Source organism: Thamnophis elegans, chromosome 2 (assembly GCF_009769535.1).
Source record: "Thamnophis elegans isolate rThaEle1 chromosome 2, rThaEle1.pri, whole genome shotgun sequence".
Classification (NCBI taxonomy): domain Eukaryota; kingdom Metazoa; phylum Chordata; class Lepidosauria; order Squamata; family Colubridae; genus Thamnophis; species Thamnophis elegans.
In genome coordinates, this window is record NC_045542.1 from 106,683,600 (window position 1) to 106,708,976 (window position 25,377).

The window sequence follows — 25,377 nt, forward strand, 5'->3', positions numbered from 1 at the left end:
ATAATTTTTAATATGCTTTTTCTATAGCAATTAGCACCAGATCTGAAAAGTATCTTTACCTTTCCACTCTCTCTGCTTTAGGTAAATATTAATGCAGGCCTTGAAACCAACATAATTTTTCCTAGCTAGAATGTCACTGGCCTTGTAAAAATATACAATGTTATCTAACTTGAGAGAGTTTCCTTAATCAAATTTAATATTCCAACAGGCTTTGAATGTCATATCAGTAGCAAAGCAGGTAAGTCTAGCTGACTTATCAGGGCAACAACAGGAAAGAGATGAATGATTTATAAATTACATTTTACAAAACTCAGGTAATATTTCAGAACTATATATGGAATATTTTACAGATTGTGTTAAACCTGTTAATCCACAAGACATGCTTGAATTGGCCTGAAGAAATGAAATTTATCCGTTTCTCACGCGTTGCATAGAAATGACTCATTCAAAGTAACAAGTAATGAAAAGCATATTTTTTGGGGAAAATCCTTAATGGTTATACTAAGACCAAAATGATAGAACAAGACAGGAATGTCAGCCTATAAATATAACCTGGCATTGAAAATTTTACTCTCAGCAATATATGGCATATGAAAGCTTTACTTGAAAAACCCTGAAAATCTTAGACATACAAATTTGAACACATGAAGGTATTCCAATTGGAGCTAATTAAATAAAGCAAGAATTACACTGAGCCTGATATTCATTTATTTTTTTACAAAACCCCCCAATATTCTTTCTGATGCCAAACAGGCATTTATACTTTCACACACATGCATGTTCTTATAAATAATGGAGCATCTGAATAGTACTAATTTCAATATACAAATCTAATTGCAAACTTGGCCCATATGTTCAGTTACATATCATTTCATGTATTAAACCTACTTTGACTGAAACCTGAAGCATGAAGTCATTCTGTCTACTTTAGAATTCCATATAGCTAAATAAGTTGTGAAGAAATTTCTTTCACTCTCTTCCTAAAATTATTCAATATGCCCTGCAACATGACTCTCCAAGTCACCAATGCTTTGTTCTAACTTGTGAATAATAAATACTGAATGGCTGAAGCCACAATTTATGTATGTAATAGGTAGAAATGCAGAAACTGTTCTGGTTCTTCTAGCTTCCATAAAACCTAGTTTTCCATTCAAAACATGTTAAAGCATCAGCTTGTTCTTGCAGTTGTGGGTAGTAGCTCTTTGTATTAGATCAGCATATTAAGCTGATGAACTCAGTTGAGTTCTCCATACGTTAAGCAAACTAAACTGCATCTCCTAATGTGTTTGTATGGCATGCAAACTATGCCACCATTTTTCTTCTGTATATACTTTAAGAAAATCAAGTTCTATGGGTGCATTTACAAAACTGTAACAATTGATAAATTTACTTATTTGAGACCTGGAAGGAGCTCAATTCATTCTTCTGCTAAGGATACAAATTCAGTTTTAAGCAAATAGCAAGGGAAGACTATGTAATTTTCCCTAAATAGCTACATATTTCCTAAAAAATATTTCTGGGGTGTGGCAATATTTCTGTGCAACTTTAGCTTACCCATAGCACATATCAATATCCACAATTTCTAAGTTTTCCCTCTCTACTTTTATCTGCAACATGACAGGCACAATCTTCATTTATCAATATTTCTCCATAATAAAGAATGCTACTTCTTCAGTCTGTGACTATCCTGTAGCTGCTAAAGGCTACGATTCTGTCAGGACAGTAGAAAAAGAGGGGCATCCATAATTTAACTACAGAAAAGTCAGTAGCTGTATCATTCTTTTACTTGCCTTGTAGCCTTTTTTGGTTTTAGAGGTAGAGAGCAGGCTCTAAAATAAAGCAGAAAGAAGCTGCAATTTCACTTTTAACCTTTTGGCCACACCATGTATCTTGGCAAACAGCTAGTCTACTCATTTAAATTATCTTCAAGACTAAAAAAAATAAAAATAAAAAAGAGGACGGTCATTCAGCAAGCAGCAAAGAAATGCTCATCTTCTGCATTCCTTTCCACATGCTGTAAATTCTTTCTGTCCATACCACAATTGGAGGATTTGTTTTCTCCTCGCAAAAGATATTTAAATCATCTTTTATTCATAAAAAAGCCCTGATGTACAGAATGAGTAAGAACTACTTTTTTAAGCCAAAAGACAGCTGCAAAGATAGTTAGGATTGCATTAATATTTTGCTCCAAGTATTTTCCCCACTCAAAGTGCAAAACTGTAAAGCCAGTTCATAAGCAGTTTCCATCTAACCCTTCTTGGTTCTTCCTGCTGAAGGAAAAGCAGGTTACTGCACTTGTGCTTCAAAGTTTCAGGTTCAGCTTATCTTCTTCCTCCTGTTTTAGTTGGCAAACTGCTGGTAGAAGGCAAATTTAACCCTTTCAATGTGATGGCAAAGTTTAATGGCTGGGCCAAGCTTCAAGTCCATACACTCCTGAACCGTGGGAAGAGTGAGCAAGAGAAGTGCCTGCCCATCTATTTCCTATCAAAGGAAAAGGAAGAAATAGCAGTTAGCATTAAAAGAAATGTGTTTTTCCCCCAAATCATTTAAACATTTCATTAATGCATTACAGATAGTCCTCAAGTTATGAATGTAATGGAGCCTGCCCTGAGCATTTGTAGGGGCGAATTGCATAATTTGAACACGATCGCTCCCTCCTTTTGTCCACACATTCACTAATCAAATGTGCAACTTGTTAAGTGCACATGCGGTATCGTGGGGTGGGGAAGGCCATGGGCGGCCTAGTGATGGAGCAGGCTACCGGCTTCAGACCACCCAAGTCCACCTCCAACCCACTGAGATACCTTATTCTTCCTCCCTGGGGTCCCCACAATTGCTCTTCCCACATTCTGCTGAACTGGGTCACTTATCTTATGAAGATCTGTCTCCTCTCCAGCCTCTCGTTTCTTTGCTTGCTCCCTCCTTTGTCATCAGCAAAGTGCTTGATTAAGGCTTTGCTGACCAAAAATGAACAGAGGGTCATGTGCACCTTTCTGGGGCCCCTTTTCTCGTTGCTGAAGATGAAGCCTTTGGCGAAGAAAAATGAAGCACGGAGAGCTGCACACTCCCTTCTGGGTCTTTCTCCTTGAGGATTGTGTCCCTCTAGACTTTGGCAGCACTTTGCAAAAAGCCTTTGCCAGTAGAAACAGAGCTGCAGAGGGACATGCCTACCCTCCAAAGCTCCGCTGGCTTGACAAAGGCTTTTTGCAAAGGACTGCTGAAGCCTACAGGGTTGCAAGCAAAGAAACCGTGTGAGAGAAGAGATCTTCTCAAGGTATATGAATGCCTGTGAAGACCCGGCGGTGTGTGTGTGAATAGGCTGGACAAATGTTGCAGAGCCTCTTCAGTCATTCATATGGGCGAACAACTGCCATGGTACTGCAACATTCATAATTTTAGGACCTTCATAAACACTAGGGGGTACTTATTATGTAACTTCGAAGGTTTGTTACTCAGGGATTACCTGTATAACTTTGGTAAGAAACTACATACATTATAGTAACTAAAATAAACTGGCTGTAAGGAGAGGAATAAAAAGAAAAAGAAAGAAAAATGGATATGATATCAATATAAAATGTGTGGACTTCAACTCCCAGAACTCTCTAGCTAACATGCTTGGTAGGGAATTATGGGAATTGAAATCCATTAAAGATGCCAAGATTGAAAAACACTGATCTGAGGAGCCCATCATCTGGCACTGTATCAATTGTTTTATCTTGTCTATCCGTGTACTTTTCTTGGTGAAATAGAGGAGCGATTTATCATTGCCTATAAAAGGATGTCTTTGGTGTTATCATACTTAATATCATCCCACAGCACTGCTGTCCAATAGAGGTTCCTGCTTGCTTTAACTGGCAGCTACAATGTTCTTCATTCCTTAGGTGATGTTGCTGAGATTCCATACACTTGGCATATATTCCCAGTCTCCTTTGCTCATCCTTTCCGTATACACCCTTACCCGCCACAATGAGGCAACACAGCAGGGTTTTTCATGTGATTTTGAGTTAAAACTTTATCTATTAGCAATCAAATGTGCCAGGAGCTTTCAAACTGAAAAATACTGTCCCTGCTCATTATAAATTGACCCCAAAACATGATCATGTTTTCCTGGGGTCAGTCATTTACTTTCTCACTGAGTCCAAAGAGAGCAACACTTAGAAAAGATATCATTTCAGAGAAATTCTGTTTTTTTAAGTTTTTATGTTTTTGTATTATGTATTTTCTACCAATTGCATTATAAGAATCCTGTGAGTGATATAAATACATTAATTTAAATTAAATAAACATATACATTAGGTCTTTAAAGGAAAAGACCTAATGATACAGTTAAAACATGGGAAATGGTCTCCCTTAGTCTAAAGAAAATCTGAGGAATCTTAGCTTCCCATTAATAGCAATAGCAATAGCAATAGCAGTTAGACTTATATACCGCTTCATAGGGCTTTCAGCCCTCTCTAAGCGGTTTACAGAGTCAGCATATCGCCCCCAACAACAATCCGGGTCCTCATTTTACCCACCTCGGAAGGATGGAAGGCTGAGTCAACCCTGAGCTGGTGAGATTTGAACCGCTGAACTGCAGAACTAGCAGTCAGCTGAAGTGGCCTGCAGTACTGCACTCTACCCACTGCGCCACCCCCAATAATTTATATATATATGCATATGTATAAATTGCACTTATGCATGTATAAACACAGAGGTAAAAATGATCAAAATGTTACTTTAGTTGACATAATGGTTTCAAGGAGTCAATTATCTATGGCCAATAATAAAACATACCTGATCCAGAAATATTCTAGCTAATGGCGCACAATCTGTAGATTTAAGGAACCGCACAACATCTGCTACACTCCATTCCAGAGGATTGCTGTCCAGCTGTAATTTTTCATCAACTTCTATCTTTATTTCCTATGCCACAAGACATAAAGAGAAAAATATCACTTTTTCTTCCTTAGAGATATCTTTTCCAAAACATAAAAATGTTCTGTATGAGTTAGATAATCCACTGATCCAGAATTCTGGGGGTAAAAAGAAGTTCTTTTGCTGAGGCATAACATATACACTGTCCTGAAAACATGACAGTGAACTTGAATGCAGAACATATATTACAGGTAGTCCTTGACTTACAACCACAATTGAACTCAAAATTTCTGTTGCTAAGCGAGACAGTTCTTAAGTGAATTTTGCCAAATTTTAAAACTTTTTTTTGCTACAGTTATTAAGTGAATCACTGCAGTTGTTAATTTAGTAACAAAGTGAATCTGGCTTCCCCATTCACTTTGCAATGTCAAAAGGTAAATCACGTGACCCCGGGACATGCAACCATCATAAATATGTGACAGTTGCTCAGTGTCTGAATTTTGATCAAGTGACCGTGAGGATGCTGCAATGGTTGTAAGTGTGAAAAACAGCCATAAGTCACTTTGTTCGGTGCCATTTTGACTTTGAACAGGCACTAAATGAACTGTTGTAAGTCGAGGTCTACCTGCAGTTCAGTAAGTTACCCCAGTTTTGCAATTTCTTAAAGTAAAAAAAGGATTCTGTGCAAAGAGCCCTGCCAAAAGGATTAGCAAAAGAAAAAAGGATGACAAAAAGATGCTTGAAATTGCCATATAATCAGATTGCTCTAAATCCGTGATGGTGAACCTATGGCACGTGTGCCACAGCTGGCACATGGAGCCATTTGTTAGGGCACATGACGCATTGCTCTGTCAGCTCCAGCACGCATGCGTGCGCTGGCCAACTGACTTTGGCCTCCTTTTAAGGCCGTTTTTCGTCCTCTGGAGTTCGGGAACAGATTTCCAGTTTGCTTGTAGGGCCGTTTTTCGCCCTCCGGAGCCTTCAGAAGGCTTCCCTGAAGGCTCCGGAGGGCAAAAAATGCCCCATGGCCAAACCGGAAGTCACCGTTCCTGAACTTCCAGGTTGCCTGTTTTTGCCCTCCGGAGGCTTCAGGGAAGCTCCTGAAGCCTCCGAAGGCCTCTGGGGGGTGGGGAGGTTGTTTTCACCCTCCCCAGGCTCCTAGAAAGCCTCTGGAGCCTGGGGTGGGTGACAAAAGTATGCCAAAAGTGGGGGAGAGCTCTGGTTGCGTGTGCATTTGTGCAGGGGGGGGTCACACACACAGCATTATCGCCGTGTGCACACCCACACACGACCTCCCTGCACTCCTCCCCTGGCTTTTGGCACATGATGCAAAAAAGGTCACTCCTCTAAATTATAAATAATATATAAGAGTGGCCCTGAAATATATACACTGAGACTGGGCAATGTAAACTTTTGAGTTTAGTACAGCAGAGATTCATGGCTGTCAGCTTCTAGAAATAAAAGACCTCAAACTGAACTGAAAGGGGAAAAAAGTGCAATGCAATTGCAAACTACTATTGTTATTGTTGTCATTCCTGTTGTTGCAGTATAGATGCAATATTCAATCATCACTGGGAGTTTTTTTATTTGACAAAGTATTTTGGATTTAATTTGATGGCATTCATTTTTCATGTATCTTTGAGAATTAGTCATATAACCATTAAATAATCATAAATGTAGGTAACTGAGGATAGGCAATATCTGATTTATATTATTTAAAAGGATAATCAAGACTGTGATTCTAATCCATTGCTGTATGATCTGAACCTGAATTTTATTTCATCTGGATCACTAGCATATATCTTTTTCTACATTCTAGTTGCTCCTATGTGATATACTAAAGCAGATCATAATTAATTATATACTATAATGGTATATTGTAATTACAATTATTATACATAATGATACATTAAAATTAGTTAATTACAATTTCACAAATCCTACAAATATGTACCCTTAATTTGTGATCAGAAATAAGTGACTTTTAATTCTACAGACTTAATACAGCATCTTCTGTAGCAAAAATACTTACATTTCTGATTATTTTTACTAAAGCAGCATTGTATTTTCTATTATTTCCTTTACTACCTTTTTGTGTTCTGAGATCATGGTAAAGACCTACTGAAGAAGTTTTGCTTTATTTCTACCATTGGAAGAAAATGTCAAATTCACACATGCAGATATATCCACATAAATTATTTGAATGCACATGGAAATTAAGAGGAACAAAATTGTTGATAAAGGTTATTAAATTCAGATATAACAAGGACTAGCCCATAGGCCAGATAGGTGCATTTTATGTGCTTTAAATCACAAACAATTAGTTAAGAAATAACTGTCAATCATCTATCTTTAAATGTAGATTTAATTCTTGGAGAAAGGAAAAAATAAGAAAATTGGTTTTTCAGATTTTTTTTTAAAAGGTTAGCTTGACCAAGTGAGCTGAAATCACCCCATCTCTCAATTGGTGCCAATTTAGGAAGAGAGACATTTAAGGGAAATTGTACAAGTTTTACAGGCAGTGAAATATACTTAAGTACATAGTAAATAGATCTAGCAAACATCAGAGGGAGAGAGAGAAAGAAAGAGAGAGACCAAGAGCATAAAGAGGCTGAAGAACAATTTTTATCAGACTGTCAGACTCCTGAATGCGAAGTAACATAACTAAATAATACAATGGACTTGCAGGGCTGGCACAACGTGTAACATATTCACACTGGTGTAATGGGACTGGGTGTTTGTTAATATGACTTATTGGGTTAGGGATATTTTGTTTTTCTTTTTGTCTTCACTGTGAGTTGTATTGTGTTTTGGGGGGGTGCACTGAGGGAGCTCAACCAATCTCATTATACATATGTTGTGCACTGACAATAAATAACAACTATAGTAACAATCAATTATAATAATAGTAATAGTTACTATTATTACTATAATAGTTGCTGAAAGAAAGAGATTTGCTGAAAAGCTTGATGATGGTTACATGTTTTACAATCAATATATACCTTTGGTGAAGGTGGCCTATTTTCATCATCTGAGAAAGAAAAAGTCCGTAGTTTTCTTTTCCGTTTGTCCCGGTCTGGAGCCCCAAAATGAGACTGCTCACTCTGTGTTGGGGAAGATGACTGTGATTTCTTCTCTGATACTTCAGACAGTTCCTCCTGGTGCTCAGAGGTACTGTCTTCAGTAAGAGACTCCTCGTCTATCTCATCCTGATCATCCTCATCGCCACTTCCCTGAGAAACAATACAGAACCACTCAGAATAGCACGGATTAGCAACCTCTTTATCCCACAACCTCTATTTATAGACTTGCATATTGAATCTATCCCCCCCTAGTTGCCTACTTGGGGTGATCCCACTGGTGTGTTATCTACAGAGGTAGAAGATCGCTTCTTCTTATGAACAAAGAAGTTTTTCCGTTTTTTTCTTTTCCTGTTTGCTTTTTTCATGCTTGCCTCAATGTTGCTGTGGATACTAGGTGGTCGGCCAATCCTTTTGTTTCTCCGCTTTCCATAATAATGGGCTGCAGGTGGTTAAAAGAAAAAAAAGAATTATTCTCATGAAACACAATTCATCATTTGTTAGTCCTTAAAAAGATAAGACCTTAGAAGTCCTCTTATTATATAGAGTGCTTATTTTGGTTGTGTGCAATCTTTACATTACTGTAGTAGCAATGCTGGGATATGCCTTAGGAAAAATAGCAGAGTATTTACAAAAAACAGGATGGGTTATCTGCCAATTTACAAGTCAAACTTGTCTGCAAGAATTAGGATTCAGGTTTCTTAACACAACAGTTATGCTACCGTGAGATGTAATCAAAGAGAAGAGCCATTTTCCCCAAAGGAACAAATAATACAAAGAAGGGTTATCTGGAGGGGGTATCCAACAGAAAAAGTAGTGTGTAAGGTGCTAAAGAAAGTGAATGTAGCACTTTATTTTTTACTAAAATCTGAAACAAGCCCCCCCCCCCCCCCCAAAAAAAAAAAAAAAAAAAGCTTTCAGCAATTACAGTGACAATGGTTGGATTCACATATGTGCTTAGCCATAACATGCTTTACTAGATTTTGGCTAAGCTTGTTGTGTGAACCCAGCATCATATTGGATTTCTCCATTCAGTAAGAAATTATCTAACTCTTATGAAGAAGAACTGCAAGATTATCTTTGAATATTTTTTTCAATTTAACGCTGTCATAATTTGATTTGAGATACTGTAATCTCTGAAGCCCAAAATGTGGGCACTTCATGGTGAAGTAGAAGACCATTAATCATAAATGGTATCCATGATTTATTATTGATTAAGTACCATGTTTCTCCAAAAATAAGACTGCCTGGATAATAAGCCCAATCAAGCTTTTGAGCACATGTGCTAAAATAAGCCCTCCCCTGAAAGTAAGCCCTTCCCAAAAATATTGCAACACAGTAGCATCCATGAGGTGACCGTGCTCGCCGCTTCTTGCACCTAAAAAATAAAGACCTCCTCGAAAATAAAGCCAGGCGCTTATTTCGGTGGGGTCAAAAGAAAACAAGACATGGTAGCATTAATTCATGGGGCAGTATGTTATCCAAATAACTGGATGTAATCCAGTTATATCACTATAGGCTTTGTTACTGTTTACTCAAAGCTCAAGGAAGTGCCAACTAGCAGCCATCATAAAGCTATTAGGATATTGTGTACTTATTGAAAAATGCTCTTTCTAACTGCCTACGTGTTATGGAGCAAATAAAAGCCAATAACACAATTACTTACTGTATTTGGTTTTTGTTAGAACAGAGCAGTTCTCAGAACATTTGTCTAGCACCATTTGGGGGCCAAAAAGATTTGGACAACATTCCAGTTTGATGCAGGTCTGCCTGCAGAAGTCTGCAACTCGATCAGCTGTTCTTACCACCTCCACTGTAGCTCGGTAGCTCTTTCCTTTATATCTGTAGCAAAGGAAGGTTTCATTAATAAGGAAACATGATGTGGCTTTATACAGTACAGTAACTAAACCAAATTCTACCCTATTATGGCTTACAGCCCATGGCTTATGCTATTTTGATTTGTAAACCATAGCCTATATTGTGCAAGTCCAATGAACTGTGGCTTATTGAATAAATAATTATTAAACAACGGATTAAAATGTGAGTCAGGCCAGTCCTAAACATAAAGAGAGGACGAAATTTGAGTAAATGGGATATCACAATATGTTAAATTTCTTGGTTTAAAATAAATAAATAAATAAAACATTTATTTATTCATTTAGATATACAAGGATTCCATGCTGACTGTTGACAGCACAGAAATAAAAAACAAGTACAGTATCTAACAATGAAAGAAAAAAAAAACACAATTATATGAGGGTGTGGGAGCATTCTCTTCCTTGATAGCTGCCTAAAGAAAGGCTTGTCATATCTATGACTTGCAACTCCTTACAAGCTTTCCCACTGACATTGCTTATTGGAAGCTGGCAGAAAGACACAAGTCCCAGTTATGTGAGGTCCTCACCTACTGATGCATAATTCTCACTTAACAACAAAAGGGATTTTCATCTGTGTGATGTGATTACATGGCATCATGCTTTATAACCACATTGCTTAGCGATGGAAATTCTGATTCATGATTACCATTGTGAACTGAGGACTACTTGTATACGCTACCAGGTTTTTTTTGTTCTTTTTATATTACTTTCCTTTTTTGCACATTAAAGCAATACTTATGTTAAAATGCTTGCCTTTTTTGGTTTATTACAAATATTATAGTCTCCAGCTTTTCTCTAAGAAAGGAACATCAAAGGATCTGAAGGCAGCACTGTTTTACTAACAATTCAAGACAACAGGGAAAAGAGACTAACCCATTATCAGTTAGAGCTGAAAGAAGCAGTAGTTTCTGAACTACTGAGGTATTTTCTATTTCAGGTATTATTATGAGAAGTGCTCTGGAATAGCCTTAATATTATTTTATCAAGCCACTTTCAAAGCAAAAGCAAATAAAAGAAATTGTAATAACCCAGCCTTTCATTCCCTTTCTGCTTGAGTAAGCCTCTTAACCTTTGACTGAATAAATAAACCAGTTGCTTAAGCCAGCCCAAAGACGGTTATTAAGTTGGTGTGCTTGTTATTTCCATGCAAAAACAGCTTCAGCGGAGCAGAGGATTTAATTAGGAAATACTAAGATGAGACTAGCAGCTTTTTCCTTTCCCACCACTTCCCATGCAGCCTACCAAAACCTGTTTCTCCAGCCTAAATTGAATTACAGAGTGGAGATTGAAAGGAGCTAGTTGGTCTGTCACAGGTTTTATTCCCCTGGTGGAAAGGCAGTCCTGAATCCAAACAGTGCTGATATCTCATGTGATTTGTCAACCCTTCAAATGACTTCTAATATGAGGACAACTTTTATCTACAATTAGGATTTCTACTGCAGCTATAAAATATATTATCCTGGCAGCTTTTGATTTTTAAGGATGGGGGGGGGGGGCATAGGGATAAAAGTCCATTCATGCAGGAAAGTTCTAGTATACTCGAAAACTTTCAAGCTTCTGCCAATTAAGTCCTGAAAGTGCCATGCCAAAACTGTGGTCAGTACAACTAATTTAGCCCTAATAGCAAAATATAAATATATGGAGTATTTTACTTTGCTTTCAAAATCTCCCCATATCCATGCCACGAAGCTTCTTCATCTAGTTGTATTTCTCTAAGAACACGACTAGGTTTGTAAGCAGCGTTGATCAATAAAGAAAGAACCTAAATTCAGAAAGAGAGAAAAATAGATGTAATATTAATGTGCTCAATAAGATTTATTTTAATATATTATTGTGACTTAGTTGTTTAACTCTATTTATATGACCAGCATATAAGTTTGTAACAATAAAGGCAAAACAAACCTTATTATTAATTCCTGTAATTTTCTTGGAAAGGTTTTAGAAGCGGATTGCTCTTATCTCCTTCCTAGGGCTGTGAAAGAGTGACCGGCCCAAGGTCTTCCAGGTGATTTGATGTCTAAGGTGGGACTCAAATTCGCAACCCCCCACTTTCTAGCCTGGTACCTAACTACTGCACCAAACTGGCCTTCAACCAAGCACTTAACAGTGTCGAATTTGAAACAGAGATTCCAAATCTAGTAGCATTCCACCCTAGGTGTAATACAATGTTTTTATTAATTTTCGTCAATTTTAATGAGGAATTACTATAAAATAGTACCCTAACAAATGATCTTGTAATTGATTTAGAATGCTTTATTTCTATGCACATTTCATTTCTTTTGTTTGCCAAGGAAATAATGGCCTTATACTAAAATATAATATACAGTATGTATAAAATATACTAAAGATAAATATATATTCTTAATGACAAATAAGAAAAGTATGGAGTCTGGACGAGACAAGCTTCTTCCATCCAAATGTCCACCAAATGTCTAAGACTACAATTGTAAGATTGACAATGTTGTCTGCTAATAATAGTACCAATATATCAAGAAAGCAGTAAGGGGATGTTGGTGACAGCGGTGAAGTATAGTGCAGGTGAAAAGATGGAAAAAGATTGTGAAGAGAACTTCACTGAGCAGGAAGATTATGGAACTGGCAGAGGAGATACGGTAAGTAGTGAAGCTGAGAATGAGTTAATGAAGGGGAATTTGAAGAAATTTCGCAAGAGGTAGTAAAACAGCAGAGGCCATTTATTACAGAATGAAAAAAAGAAAAAAAAAAGCATTTCTGGGGTTGGTCAGGATGGGATTTAAATAAAGTAATGTACACTTCCCCGCCAAGAAAAATTCTGAAAAGACCACTGACATATAGACCTTGAATATTGAACATGACTGCTTGAATATCATAAAAATTATGTAGCAATTCTGAATCTTGAGTACTAGACAGTATCTGACAATGCTGCCAATAAGAAGCATTACCAATGACATCTAATGTGTAGCTGAAATTCCCGAAGGCAGCTATAATAATCTGGGATGTTCTCAAAGGGTTATAGATTTGTCATAACAGAATCAATTACCGACTCATCAAATTTTGTATTTTGCCTTGGGCAGTTTCTTCTGCTACAAAATTCAATCCCTGGTACATATCCCTAACACCCATACATCCCTTAGGCATTTCTAGAAAACATAAAATTAATTATAAGCCCTATAAAAATCTATTTTTTCCTTTAGCTTTTTATTTATTTGTAGCAAATTTGTACTCAATTTACCCTTTCCAAAAACAAAATATTCCAGTGTGCTTAAAAAAACCCCTCATTTTAAAAAATATAATAGAAACTATTTCATAGGGAAAAACAAAAACACTCACATACACTAACAGCTTAAAGTTGTTTCTTATGCCAGTTCTAACTCAATCTATCAGTCTAGAAGTGCAGTGAGGTATTATTTCCCGTGACTAGATGCTAGTTAGTGAAACGAATGCTTTTCCTTCCACTCTGGTGCCAATCAGCGAAGTGGAAGCAGCTTTGAGTAGGGGTAGGGAATAGCGCAGGCAGAAAAAAGAGAAAGGAAGGTGGAGTAGCAATGAGAGCAAACTGTAAAGAATCAAAATATGTAGGAACATGGAATAGGAGCCACTGGGCAAGGACTATGTTTATGTATTAGTCTCCAAGATGATTAGGGTGGAGGAGGAGCTTTAAAATGTCTAATAATGTATAAATGTATACATTATATTGCAGTCCTGATCTAAAACTATACCATGAGTGTTTATCATAAAGTATTATACAATAACAACAGCAATAGCAATAACAGTAGACTTATATACCGCTTCACAGTCTTTACAGCCCTCTCTAAGTGTTTTACAGAGTCAGTATACTATATTGTCCCCAACAAACTGGGTCATCATTTTACTGACCTCAAGAAGGATGGAAGGTTGAGTCAACTTTGAGTCTGTGAAAATCAAACTGCTGGCAGTTGGCAGAATTAGCCTGCAATACTGCATTCTAACCACTGCGCCACCACGACTCTAACTGCAATTGTTATATTATAAAATTAGTATCAATAGCCCCAATTTAATTTCATTGGAGGAGGGGATTCTTCAACCAAACTGCTACCACTATAAAAGCCTTATGATGAGTTCTAAAATCTAAAAACTGGCAGGAAGTTGCCTCACTTAAGTACTGTGGGACCAGCTAACAACAGCAACCAGGACTCCAGGAACTGTCATTGCTAAGAAATGTGCTTGTGCTTTATGACCACATTGCTTAGCAACAGAAATTCTGGTCCCAATTGCTGTCATAATTCAAGGACTATTTACATAGTACATGGAACAACTCTGGAAATAAGAGGAATGGAATAGGAAGAGATCCAGAGACTAGTTTTTTCTTTTTTTTTAAAGGATACTGTGGAGCTGCTATTTCAATCATGCATGACTTTCCAGGCATAGCTCTTGAAAGTTTAACAATCTACATCTTTGTAGTGCAATAAACAAAGAACAGCCCATAAAAACCCACGGGAAGGCTCAGAATAACCAAGTAAAAACAGACAGGTACAGCAGAATGAGAGGATCCTTTTTTCATAAATATCACATGCAAATGTGAGTATGATGATCAAGGAAAGGATTCCACAAACCCTGCTGCTGATTTTTCAGTTTTCTCCACAATTATTGTGGGATGCTCCTCCAGAAAACAGAGGTGCAGTATAATGTACAGTGTGCATAGTGACTTATATCAAGAAACAAGTCAACTGAAAGTTAAAACTGGTCTAAGTTTCTGATACAAATTCCAGGATCTACATATTTTAGCCAGGTATTTGCCCTGAAATACATTGTTTTGGACGTTTATTGTATTGTAAGTGACTCACTGTCAGATTGTGACACTCTTACTTTTGTTCCTACCTTCTCCTAACAAAATCCTAACATTCTTCCCCAAATAATACCCAAATGAGTAAATGGTGCTGCAGATACACAGCCATGCATTGCAGATGCCCTTACCTCTTTAAGAACAAGGACGCAATTCCCAGGTCCTACAGACTGTGGGAGTTCTGCAATTCTCCCTTTGTTAAGATAAGGTCCTGAGAAGCATCGGTGGTTAAAGTAGATCTTTGGGCAACAGTATTTACCATTTGTTACAACTGGAAAAATAAAACAATTTCTGAATGCAAACACCTTCTTAAAACATCCAATAAATCAACAGAAAATAAAGTAACAGGCAGTTTCCTATATAAAATGTATAGCAGTGGTCCTGAACTTTTTAAGCACCAGGGATTGGTTTCATGAAAGACAATTTTTCCACGAACGAGTGGTGGTGGTTTCAATTTTGCTCATCAACTTCTAAATACTGGTCCTCTTTGAAATACACATTTGGATGTTTGCTGCTACATTCTTCCCACTTGGTTATTTCAATCACTGGGAATGTTAAATAATCCAATAATAGCAATAGCAACAGCAGTAGCACTTAGACTTATATACCTGGCAAAATTGAACTGCTGGCAGTCGGCAGAATTAGCCTGCAATACTGCATTCTAGCCACTGCGCCACCACAGCTCTTAATCAATGGTATACTAATTAATCATAGGATGGGGAAATGCCCCAAATAAAGAACGCTGCTTATCTGAACTGCTGGTGGAAAACATATTCGGACCAAAGTCTGAACAACTAAAAATTATTTATAAGAAAATTCCTGAAATGTTAGGTAAGGCTTCGCACTTTGTGGGTGAGGCACTAAAGGATGCAAACTTCCTTTTCATATTCCAATTCAATTGCAGAAGCCTTTTCTTAGAAACGATGAAAACTCAATTCCAACACATTCTGTAACAATTGGGTTACATTCAGAATCTTATAATACATTACTGTCCCCTTAGAATAAAGGGGACAGTAACTGTAGTTTTCATATTAATTAGTCATGCTAAGGCTGGGATGACTCCATGACTGCACTTCAAAGCCAAACAAAAGCTAATAGATGCAAGAAATATCTGCCTCATTAAAAACATCGCTTAATAATCCTGTAACGGATGGTTGTCTCAAAAACAGGATTTTCCAGTGTTATACTGATTAAAGATTAAATAATACTGTACTTATAATTACTTTATTGCTCAATACAGCAAAATAAATCAGCAAGCACCTTGGTAATGTGAGATCGTTGAAGTTAACTAATCTTACATTATAACTATCCTTGGGATAATAATTACTTCCCTTAAAGCCATAATGTCACCTGGTTTATAAATGGCATAGATGAAAATGAGATTATCTTGATGCAACCCCTCTACATTAAAAATAATATAGTTAAATTCCAGAATGAGCAAACCTTCTACTTGTGTAAAGATAGTGCCTCAAACTATACCTTTTGCATGCACTGCAAACTATGCAAATAAGGTTTTAAGGTGTGCCAACAGATTGGTTTATATATTTCAGAAATGGGTGTAGTTATTCAACATTCATTCGTTAAACAATTTAGCAAATGATTAAATTTCACCATCTGTACATATGAAATTTTAGTGTATGGTTTATAGAGTTACCAGAGTTATCTGTAAAGGAATGACAGTCCCTCATGGAAAAAGAAAAATGTTTTAAAATGCATGCAAGAAAAGCCTCATGCTCACCGAATAGTTCAAGAAATCTAAGTCAATGACAGATCTTTATAATTAGTTCAGAGCAATCACTTTCCATAAATATAAATAAAGCATACAGATATCATAGCTAGATAGGGTAAGTTGCAGTCTTACAGTCTAACATGTAAACATTGTTTTCTTACTAGTGTCCGCTGAGTTCAGTTCCTGGGTCTTTAATCCTTCACTGACAGTCCTTGAAGATAATATCCTGACAAAAAAAAAAAAAGGGGGGGGGGAGACACGGACGGACAGGAATGGAAGATTAAAATTTGAATTTTGCAGAGCTTTGTACCATATTGTTTTTTAAAGCAAATATGATATATAAGACTCAGGCATATTGAGAATAGGGGCACATTTCATTATATATAATGTATTATGAGTAATTATGTATTATGAGTAAGTGGACACTGAGCAATTCTCCTACCCTTTCCGAAATGTTAAATTCCTGAAAAGGGGAGGGGGGGGGCAAAAATGGAAACCAATGTGCCATTACCTCCAGGATCTGGAGAAGGAACATTACTTAAAGTATTTATCATCTAAAAAGAAGACAATCCTGCCATACATCAAAAGTGGCTGCCAGGGGCTACTGCAATTCCTAGGAATAGCAATAACCTACAAACCCACATTCACACTCAGACAGGAACTTAGAAAGATCAAAGACAGAACATGGAAGGAAGACAGCACCAACATAATATACAGAATCAGTTACAACAATTGGAACCAGTTCTACCTGGCAGACAGGACAACAGTTAAAAAACTAGAATCCATGAACACCATGTCAAACAGCACGACCCAAAGTCCCCGATCACTCATCACACTGACAACACATAACACCAGTTTGACTGGGATGAAGCTGAAGTCATCGGCCATGCCAAAACCCATCAGGCATATGAGTTTATCGAAGCCTGGCATTCTATCAATGGGTCCATCAACACACACATTGACTTAGAACCAGTGTACGAACCAATAATGAAGCGTACCATCCAAACCACCAATCTATGATAGTACCAACCACTCCCACACCAGTTAAATTTCATGCCTCACAGCAACTAGTCTTGCGATTCAACCAATCTTGTGGCTCAATGAGTCTTGTGATTCAACCAGTCACAAGACCAAATGACCACCCAGTACCTATATAAACAAACAAAACACTTCACCCAAAACCCTGCTGAAGATGCAACCTAGTTTGGTAATGAAACGTCTGAGAGCTGAACAGCAAACTCAGAGAACAAATCTCTGCCTACAGACAACACTATATTTAAAAGAGCTCTTCCATGCGACCCCAAATTGACAAGAGACTATGAGAACTCTAGTAAGACCAATCCTGGAGATTTCTCATTAATTTGCTAAACAAGTGTGGGCATATATGCATTCATGTATGCTCAGTTTCTGGTTTGGGGGAGTTTATTGGTTTTTGTAATAAATTTGTATTTACGTAAAACGTCCAGACTCATTGTGAGTAACTTGGGAAGCCATATAAATGTTCTAAATAAATACATGTAAATAAACAAATATAAAATTTATTCTTCCCAGAAGTTGTACAACAAAATAGGGTCAGGCTCAGGACAATCTCCATTCTCAACCACCAATTAAACAAATTGTCCATACATTAATGTATGCTGTTCAGAACATTAGCGTGGTTAAAAAAACATGCAGTGGTAGATAAATGAATTAAAATATATTATAAAAGATATCACAATGTAAAAAGGACAGAAAGAGGTACTGTTGAAAAAGGGTTTCAAAATACCCAGTTCTAGTTATCTGCACTTGTATTTAATGTTCTGAAAATGAAATCATTGTTAATTATAAATATTAAGTTTAATGCTTACTGTTTCTCTGGTTGAACAACTGCAATTTTCTTTTCCTTATTCACTGTAAATCAAAATGAAACATGCTGATTATTAATCTAATATGAACACTGTAAAATATATCCTATGAGGACGCAAAACAACTGCAGGTCTTTACATGATAATAATCACATAATCACAATGAATTGTAACCTAGTAACAAAACATCAATATGGAAATGATGATTTTCTTTTTGTTTTACAAATGGGCACTTCTTCAATTCAGTTCCTAAAAATATTAAAGTCTTTAATATAATGCACTTATTTTAGCAAATATCCTCTAAAGCAGGTGTAAGGCCTTAGGCCCCAAATGAGTTTTAACAGGAGTTTTTAATTTAAAAAACAATGAATTGGAACATCAAACTTCTTATTTGTAGGGATGGCTTTGGAGCTCACAATAAATTTGATAGCATGGCCAAAAGAACAGGGTGGTGAATAGGGGGGGATTGACTTTCGATTTGATAAACAGGCATATTTCACAACTTCATGGCATCAGTTTTGCAAGTGCACAAACACATACTGTCGAAATACCCACAGTGACCTCAGCTCTAAACACTTATCTTTAACTTGCTACCGTGTTTCCATGAATATAAGACCCATCCAGAAAATAAGCCCTAGCCTGATTTTTTTTAGCATGCTCTTAATATAACCTCTACCCCCACAAATAAGCCCCAGTGAAGACTTTCATCTTCCTGGGGGAGGGGGTGGCATGACCAACACAGGAGGTGAAGAGCGCATTTGGACAGATGGTGTACGGCAGCAGCCACAGCCCGTGCAGCGGTCATCCCCACTGCTTGTGACCACCGGCCCAGCCCTCCAAGCAGAGTCGTGGGGGGAAATATGTGATTCTGACATGTGGCAGCACCAGCAGCAGGCAGAGGAACAGGGGGAGGGCAGGTGATCCCGATGTGCCATGCGGTCTTTTGTCCCATCACTGCCACGGGTAGGCTGAAAGATGGTGAGACCTATTAACACCCGATTTAATGGAGGCAGGTGATTCCAACGTGTGGCAGCATGGGGAGGGGGTGTCCCCATGCTTCGGAATCACCTGCCTCCATTAAATCAGGTGTCAATCTGTCCCACCATCTCTTGGCTTGCCCATGTTGCCCCGAAAATAAGCCCTACTGTGTCTTTTGAGGCCCCAAAAATTGTAAGACCAGGTCTTATTTTCGGGAAAACATGGTACTAATTCTCAGGCATTCTTAGAATGAAATAAAACCACTAATTTTATGCCTCCTATGAGCTTTACAAGCATGCTTATATGTTGCAATCCAAGGTGTGTATTTTTTTATTACGTTTCACAAATACACATAAAAATATTTTGAAGTATATATCCCTTGTCTAATACAGCTATGCACCAGTTTGCTGCAGTGGTCCAAGTGCTGGCCTAGAAATCAGGAGACCATTAGTTCTAGTCTTGCCTTAACTATGAAAGCCAGCTGGGTGATTTTGGGTCAGCCACTCTCACTCTCAGCCTAACCCGTCTCACAGGATTCTTGAAAACAAGACGAGGAAGGAATATTATATATGCTTGCCACCTTGAGTAATAAAGTAATAAAATAATAAAGGCAGGATAAAATAATCTAAAGAATATTCATACCTACTACTCTGCGAGGAGGTCTAAGCTGGTATCCATTAGTTTCACACCAACCAACTGGAAATATATTCATAGATTCCACACTCACTATGAATTCAGGGACTGGGATTTTAGAACCTGTGTAATAACAATGATCATAATGTGTGTAAGCACAATTGTCACCACTACTACCATTATATTGCCATCATCTTACAAGGCTAACCAGCTAGAATACTTCTTATGAACTCGCATTCTTCATTCCTCTGCACTTGTGAGCTGTCTCTAATTTTGTCACTTAGCTCCATCAGGCTATAAGTATCTTTTTATAAGGTTTTTAATTATCAGGAATGGTAAAAAGAAATACAGAAAAATTAAATGCAGCTATTTCAAAACATTTCCTGAAGGAAAATAGTTTGCTGTGTATTGTTTATGACACTCAACCAAAATACTTCTGTAAATGTGACCTGTGGAATGGCAAATCAAGTTAAAAACATTTATCTTTCTCTTCTCTGAAAGAATACTTACTTTCCAGCTGTAGCCAGAGATAGGAATCCTTCACCTTTGTAATAGTAGCCACACAGATTTCTTCTGGGTTTTCTGAATTCACAGCCTCAAGTTTCATGTTCTCCTTAAAACCATGCTCAGAATTAAACTAACAAAAGCAAAACACAAGGTACATGGTTTATTATGTGTTTTCAGAGCCTCACATTAAAATATTAATGAAAAAATAGTTCAAAATAATTTTAGCAGTAAAGCGGATACTTAGAAGACACCACAGAACAGATGGTTCATATCTTGTGAGTGTGAAACCTTTTAGACAAACATGAGGTTTCAACTGAACAACCCAAATAATGACTTACATCTTGAATAAAATGCACAAGGTCTTTAAATGCACAAGAACTTGTCTGAAAAAGTTCTACCCTACCACTTCAACCCAGAAGTATTGATCGGCCTAAGATCTGAATGTAAACAATTGCCTGTAATGTATATTTATAATCACATTTTCCTCTTCCCCTCCTGCCTTAGATAATGCTGTCCCTCAATGTAGGATGCCTTTCTACAATTTTCGGGTGTTAAGAATTTTCAGGTGTATTTATGAAGGCTTTCCCTTCATAAATACACACTTACAAATATACACCCATTTTTACTCCTACCTAGCTTGTTGGGTTCTCTAAATAAAAAGTAATCACTAAACCTAATATGTTGGGTGCTAAACTGAAGAATTCCAGTTAAGCAATCTACCAACCTTTTTAAAAAGCATTATGATGATGATTGGTTGTGCTGTCAGCCACATATTTAGGCTTGTTTTGGCATTTTTATCCTTTTTATTATGTTGTTGCTGTAGAAAATCTACATTATATTTCAATATAATGATATTTGGACAATATCAATTGGAGATTGTTACCGTATATACTCGAGTATAAGCCGACCCGAATATAAGCCGAGGCACCTAATTTTACCCCAAAAAGCTGGAAAAGTTATTGACTCGAGTATAAGCCTAGGGTGGGAAATGCAGCAGCTATGGTAAATTTCAAAAATAAAAAATCAGTGTTATTTGAAACTCAAAGTTATGTTTATTCAAGGGACCCGCTTAATTAAAGTGTTCTATAATATCAGTATGACTTATAATACTGCAAGTCTGCAATATTAAAATACTTGTATAGGGGATCCCCGGGATCCCCCGAAGAGATCAAATCACAACCAGTATGCCACCTTCTTGGTATATTGTTTTTATTTTCACTGAGTTTTTAAAAATGAGCATTATTTCATCCTTTTTTTCTTTATGTTTGATTGGTATCTGCAATTTGTGTTAATTCTGTTCATACATATAATATAAATGAAAAACCCAGCTCTCTTAAAAAATATTTTAAGTTCTTTCTGGTGCTCCCTTTTAGAATTGGCCAACTAATATTTCTGTTCACCCAACTAATGTCAGACAGAGTTAACTGAAAAAGTAATTTTTCATGAAAGGACATTTTCCTAGGATTTTAATTGTTCTTACTGTCAGATTTCTCGTTATTTCCAGCTTGAGTCTCCTTCTGACAAGTTTCCATTGCTTCTTGTCCTGTCCTCAGGTGCTATTGCTGCCGCCGCCTCCTCCTCCTCCAACAGCACCAGCACATTTGCTGCCCAGCGCTGCGGCTGAGGTGAAGCCGCCAAAGCTCCCGCTGGCGCCCCCGCAGCGTTGGGCGGATATCCGGCAGTGCTGTTGGAGGAGGAGGAGGCGAACCAGCCTGCCACCGCCGGCCACCGCCAGCCCCGCCGCTCTTCCCGACCCCTTCCAAGCCCCACAGTCCAGCGGATGGAGCAGAAGCAGCTCCGGGGCTTCGCTGATGCTCCCCGCATTTTCTGCACGGGGATCCCTTGGAGAGGGGATTCCAGCCTGCCATCGCCAGCCACCGCTAGCCCCGCCGCTCTTCCCACCCCCTTCCAAGCCCCACAGTTCAGCGGATGGAGCAGCGAAGCCCCGGGGCTTCGCTGCTCCATCCGCTGGACTGTGGGGCTTGGAAGGGGGTGGGAAGAGCGGCGGGGCTAGCGGTGGCTGGCGATGGGAGGCTGGAATCCTCTCTCCAAGGGATCCCCGTGCAGAAAATGCGGGGAGCAGCAGCGAAGCCCCAGAGCTGCTTCTGCTCCATCCGCTGGACTGTGGGGCTTGGAAGGGGTCGGGAAGAGCGGTGGGGCTGGCGGTGGCCGGCGGTGGCAGGCTGGTTCGCCTCCTCCTCCTCCAACAGGCAACAGCACTGCCGGATCCAGTTGTAGACTCGAGTATAAGCCGAGGCGGCTTTTTTCAGCCCAAAAAGTGGGCTGAAAAACTCGGCTTATACTCGAGTATATACGGTAGCTAATTTTGTTAGCTAAACCTTGCTAACTCTCTAGATGCAGATTTTTTTTTATTTACAAAGGAGCAATCCTAATTTGCAGCTTAAATTGCATATGCAAAGAAACATCTTACTGTATCAGCAGCATTTGTAGCCAGACACAAAAGAACACTGTTACACTAGCTACACTATAACTTCTGGAAGAATACGATGAATATTAATTACTAAGAGTATATGTTTAGATTTCATAGTTTAAACAAAGTAAGGGTTTTATTAGTATGTGCTGTGGCTAATGGACTTTAGGAATAAAATATGCATCAGTAAATAAAACCTTTCACATTACTTTCATGAATGCTTACCAGAGGAAAGCAGCTTTGGGGAGCAGCTTCAGCTCCGCATTGCTTGAGATAATCTGCCCAGTCAAAGTCTTGACCTGGATAACCTGTGAACAAGGGGGAGAAATAACTTTATCATAGCATTTTAATCTTATTCCGTCTTTAAAATATTGAATTATCTTTCATTTCCTCTGCATCTGGCTCATTAATAATGTTGTAAAATATATGAGATTAAATTGATGATGATCAGCGTTACCTACTGACATTTATAGTTCTTTGACCCTGGGTTTGGACAATCCTCATCTAATATTCTAATACAGGTAGTCCTCGACCCTGGGATACTGCAACTGTCATAAATATGAATCAATTGCCAAGCATCCAAATTTTGATCACATGACTACGGGGAGGCTGCAATTATCGTAAACGTAAGGAACAGTTATAAATCATTTTTTTCAATGCTATTGTAACTTTGAATGATCACTAAATGAACTATTGTAAGTTGAGGACTACTTGTATATCACACTGATTTCCTTAAACATGAGCGCATTTTTTTTTAAAAAAAAAAAAGTTCCAAACTTCAGAAAATTCTTCCTCAGGTCTAAACTACAACTGAATTATGCTACAAAACTATCCATCTCCAAAATAGCTCAATAAACAAAATTAAATTATACCACAAATTTAAATGCATCTAGAAGACTGATACGAATGATGGTAGATTACTTATACACACCAGGTGGAGGGTTGAGATGTAAGCCATTTTTCAGACTCCACTGCACAGGGAAAAGTCCAGCACTATTGACATGACAAATAAAAGGCTGTCTTGTGGTACAATCTGGTCTCAAATCATCTATTTCTACCAAGAAATATTTATCATCAAATACCTGCAAAAATAAGAGAAATGACTTAGATAATATAAAAATAGAAATCATATATAGTTTCACAATCAAGTTACAACTATATTTGTTAAGATATTTCCTGTCTATGTTATGTATTTCTATAGTTTTGTCCCTTGTGGAGAGAATTTTAACAAATTGTATTAAATATTAGCTATCTTAAAATAAAAGGTGGCATTTGACAAAATTTTGAACCGCAGATGTTGTCACTGAATATGACAGAAGAACATAGGAAATGTTAGCTTAATTTGAAATTTTAATTAAACTACACCAACCATAGCTTTCCCTGCTATAATGGGGTTTAATATTCTGTGCAAATAAGTGCAGTTGTTGGCCCCAGAAAGATTGCAGAAAGATTTGCCTAAAACATCTTACAGTCTATAAGAAAACCCCTAATGAAAAAAAGAAATAGAAAGAATATAAAATGCTATGTCTGAAATTTAAAATGACAAAATAGAACAAAAAGTTTAATTCAAGTCTTCAAATGAAAAGAGAATGAGACTGTCAGGGCCCTCCAATTTTTAAATGACCTAAAATATCCACCTGAGGAAATGAAGATACAATATATATCTGCATTTCTTCGTTTCTTTAGTCAGGATTTTAAAAATATCTTGAAATTAAGAATTTAATATCTGGCAAAAATTGTGGTTTAGAATTATGAATACAGAAGGACAGCAGGAGAAAGTATTTCTCTCACACCCCGAAACCTTAGCACTTAGCATAGCACTTATATACCGCTTCATAGTGTTCTTACAGCCCACTCTAAGTGGTTTTACAGAATCAGCCTATTGCCCCCAACAATCTGGGTCCTCATTTTACCCACCTTGGAAGGATGGAAGGCTGAGTTAACCTTGAGCCAGTGAGATTTGAACTGCCAAACTGCAGCCAGCAGTCATCTGAAATAGCTTGCAGTACTGCACTCTAACCACTGTGTCACCTTAGCTCACCTTTCTATCCGGAATACCCCTTTTGGGACTTCTAAGGCTGTTAAGAACATTCTAAGCCTAAAAATAAAATGACAGTTGGTCTTTCCTGAACTGTTGTTTTAGGAGGTTTTGCAGGATTAGCCAGGATTGGGTATTGTGATGTTCAATTGGCCTCGAGACAGAGTTAATATGAAGCCATGCCTCTGTGCTCCTTGCTTCTGGTTCCCAGTTTCAACAAGTCAAGACCACTGCAAAACACCTGAAAACAAGTCATAAGGGAACACAACCTACCCCCTGAACTCCCCCAACCCCTGGACCAACGCTAGGACGAGAACCTGGCTAATCCTGCAAAACCTTCTAAAACAACAGTTCAGGTAAGACCAACTGTCATTTTCCGGAGGAATTTTGCAGGATTAGCCAGGATTGGGAGATATCCAAGTTAACGTCCCTTGGGGGGGGCACTATTGGTCCGGGACTCCTCATGCGCTACCACCTGTTGTACCACCCTACGACCAAACGCCGTATCAACCGATGCAAATGCGTCTAACCTGTAGTGCCTGATAAAGGGAGATGGGGACGCCCACGTAGCCGCCCTGCAAATCTCCACGATAGGCACCTGT

At 38.0% G+C, this 25,377-nt stretch overlaps 1 protein-coding gene across 2 annotated transcripts in view; it reads right to left on the minus strand.

Annotated features, from left to right (window-relative positions):
• Positions 1 to 1,295: 1,295 nt before the first annotated feature.
• SFMBT1 (Scm like with four mbt domains 1) overlaps positions 1,296 to 25,377 on the minus strand; it is a 111,354-nt gene continuing 87,272 nt past the window's right edge. For both annotated transcript variants that reach the window (XM_032210867.1, XM_032210868.1), the window contains exons 9-21: positions 23,669 to 23,819; positions 22,963 to 23,045; positions 20,310 to 20,436; positions 19,809 to 19,922; positions 18,192 to 18,234; positions 16,506 to 16,570; positions 14,747 to 14,886; positions 11,467 to 11,576; positions 9,604 to 9,779; positions 8,201 to 8,379; positions 7,860 to 8,090; positions 4,777 to 4,905; positions 1,296 to 2,481 (exon numbers count right to left, since the gene is read on the minus strand). In XM_032210867.1, coding sequence (XP_032066758.1) covers positions 2,341 to 2,481; positions 4,777 to 4,905; positions 7,860 to 8,090; positions 8,201 to 8,379; positions 9,604 to 9,779; positions 11,467 to 11,576; positions 14,747 to 14,886; positions 16,506 to 16,570; positions 18,192 to 18,234; positions 19,809 to 19,922; positions 20,310 to 20,436; positions 22,963 to 23,045; positions 23,669 to 23,819 — 1,689 coding nt within the window. In that variant the 3' untranslated portion in view covers positions 1,296 to 2,340. The remainder of the gene's footprint in view (positions 2,482 to 4,776; positions 4,906 to 7,859; positions 8,091 to 8,200; positions 8,380 to 9,603; positions 9,780 to 11,466; positions 11,577 to 14,746; positions 14,887 to 16,505; positions 16,571 to 18,191; positions 18,235 to 19,808; positions 19,923 to 20,309; positions 20,437 to 22,962; positions 23,046 to 23,668; positions 23,820 to 25,377) is intronic.